General features: G+C 45.4%; 1 protein-coding gene across 1 annotated transcript; it reads right to left on the bottom strand.

The window, feature by feature from the left end:
* Nucleotides 1–218: 218 nt before the first annotated feature.
* Nucleotides 219–1,337, bottom strand: LOC129923598 (uncharacterized). The gene is made up of 2 exons (XM_056015236.1): nt 1,298–1,337; nt 219–1,267 (listed from the first exon to the last, which is right to left on the bottom strand). The coding sequence occupies exon 2, from the start codon at nt 1,260–1,262 to the stop codon at nt 219–221; it is 1,044 nt and encodes a 347-aa protein (XP_055871211.1). The 5' UTR covers nt 1,263–1,267; nt 1,298–1,337.
* Between the last annotated feature and the right edge of the window lie 1,419 nt (nt 1,338–2,756).

The following is a 2,756-nucleotide window of genomic DNA, read 5'->3' as shown; positions in this document are numbered from 1 at the left end:
GAAAAGGCTCACATTTGTAGTATTATTGCTGTTTGCGACATTTGGCTGAATGACAGAACGTGAAGCACCAGTGTCTATGAGAAACCGATACTTCCGAATTCCAATCCTTCCTTCTACCATAAGACTCCTACTCTGTCCCAGCACAGCTATTGGATTGACATTTAAAGGGGCTCCCATTTCCTGGATCGCCGGTTTCTGCCCCTTGAAGCCGACGAATGTTAGTTTTCCTGATAGCCATTGGCTCCAGGCCAAGCACCCGTTTCTGACCTGTGCTGAATCGCTTCTTGCTGATTAGGTGTTCTTCTACACATCCTTTGTATATGCCCAGATTCACCACAGTTCCAGCAACGGACTCTGGTCGCACGATGAGCTCCCTGTGACCGGCTTGGCTTATACTCTACAAGAACCTCCGTAATCCGTCTGAGTACTTGTGTTAAATCTTCTTCCTGAACTTCCAGTCTCCGACCATGATGACTGTTGATGGATGCGTTCTTAGCGGCTTCATAGGACAGAGCGTACACAAGGGCTTCGCTGGCCTTACGCTTGCCACTAACTCTAATAACCTTTTTTAGCTCTGGATCTCGAACGGCATCGATGAAGGCATCAATGACGATTACTTCGAAGAACTCCTGTGCTGCTGTGGGGTATGCCAGATGGGCAAGTCGTTCAATGTCCGTCTTTAGCTCTTGTAGGGTTTCACTGACACGCTGTTGTCTGGTCTTCAGCTGGACCCTATAAACTTCCTGTAAGTGCTCGTCCCCGTATCGAAGCTCCATAGCCTGGACGAGAACAGCATAATCCTGCTGGTTTGGAATGGATTGGAGTACTTCGGAAGCCTTTCCTCTAAGGGCCAATACTAGTGCGGTCGCTTTTTCCTCCTCGCTGCCCCATTTGTTGACCTTAGCAGCTGCCTCAAACTGTCTTCTGTAGACTGACCAGGAGACGGACCCATCAAACACAGGGGGTTTCATCTTTACAAGCCCTTCGGGTAACATTGATCCTGTATTTATCTTTACAAGCACTTCGGGTAACATTGATCCTGTATTACTCACCGGCGCCTTGCTGAGCCCTTCTCTAACTTGAACTTTCAGTTCTTCTATGTCTTTTTCTACCACATCGACTCTCTGGTTCATCGTGACCTCCATCGTGGTTTTTTTCTGGTTAACCGATACCAATTCAGTCCTGATCCCTGAATCCAGTGTGTCTATTTTGTCCTGCATGGTTCTAATCCCTATATCAAGTGTATCCATCTTTTCCTGCATCTTACCTAGGAGTTCCATCTTTTCCTGCATCTTACCTAGGAGTTCAGTTATATCTGGCCCTACTTCGAATTGATAACTGTCTTCGTCTTCCTCAATCAGAGACTGCCGGAGACGAGCTGTAAGTGTCTCCTTGCTACCACCAAGCTTTAGACCTCGATACCGAAGCTCTTGTTTTAGTTCTTTAATCAAGAGTTGGTCTAGTTGTTTCATAATAGGGAAAGCCATTACTAACTTACCTTCCGTTCGTTGACTCGCCTATAATCCCACTTCTGACACCAATGTTACAACATTTAAAGGAGGCAACTCAACGAGGTATGGGAACAAAGATAATACAAAGTTTTAATCAACATAGATCACCAAAAACAAGAACCGTTCCAATCTCAATCTTCTCGCACTTCCTCTTCCTCTCTCCCCGTTCATTTAGTCCATCCTCGTGCGCTGGTGCGCAACAATAGAGTCACTACAGAACATATATGGCTCCTTTTGTCTCAAAAGGCAATGGATGCGCCCAAATGAGTCACTGGTTTTGGCTTAATCTTGAGACGGGGCAGAATCTTGTGTGGCTAATCAAGCCAATTCTAGAACGGCAGACTTTGCCACAATTCGTACATGTGTATGCCTCTGATTTAGGGCTAGCAGACAGGGCAGCTTTCTTTTTATCCCTCTTGATTAAAGCCGCTTCAATTCTTTTGTTCTCAGCAAGGGTTGTCCCAGCACGCACAGTCTGTCTCCATGCACTCCGGTCTTTGGCTATGTTTTCGCTCCCTCCAAGAGATGCCCATTATGCGTCTCAGGCAGCGCAAGTGGAAACTATTCAATCTGTGCTCTTGGTACATGTATGTTGACCAGCCTTCACTGCCATAAAGGAGAGTGCTCACAACACAGGCGTTGTAGACTAGGATTTTGGTCCCTGTGGTCAATTTACCATTTTCCCAGACGCGCTTGGAGAGTTTTGCCAATGCTGTGGTAGCTTTTCCTATCCTTTTTGTCAGCTCGATGTCTAAGTCTAGGTTACTGACAATTGTTGAACCCAAGTAGGTAAATTCCTGCACCACTGAAAGGGTGTGGTTCCCAATTTGTATTATAGGTATTTCTGCGACGTCTTGTGCCAGGATTTCGGTCTTGGAGAGACTTATAGTAAGGCTAAACTCTTTACAAGCAGCTGCTAAGGCGTTCACTAGCTTCTGTAGACCTCCTTGTGAGTGAGATACGAGTGCCGCATCATCGGCAAACAGCAGCTCCCTTATCAAGATACGACGCCTTTTCGTTTTGGCTTTAAGTGTTGATTGATTGATTTTTGATTTGAGGCACATCGGCACAATTTAGGCCATGTCGTGCCTGCAGTCCCTTAAGGACTACTCTCTCTCTAAACAACAGGGCCAGATTCTATACAGTCATACCATTAAAATCAAGGTCTATTCACAGTTAAAATAGTCAAGGTAGTAAAAATTTAAATATTTGGTAAAAATCTAATGTAAATAGTGCATGTTCACA

Source organism: Biomphalaria glabrata, chromosome 17, assembly GCF_947242115.1.
Source record: "Biomphalaria glabrata chromosome 17, xgBioGlab47.1, whole genome shotgun sequence".
In the NCBI taxonomy this organism is placed as follows: domain Eukaryota; kingdom Metazoa; phylum Mollusca; class Gastropoda; family Planorbidae; genus Biomphalaria; species Biomphalaria glabrata.
This window is presented reverse-complemented; position numbering and strand designations above follow the sequence as displayed.

Coding starts and splice junctions, on each gene's coding strand:
- LOC129923598 (XM_056015236.1), bottom strand. CDS start 1,262: ATGCAGGAAAAGATGGATACACTTGATATAGGGATTAGAACCATGCAG.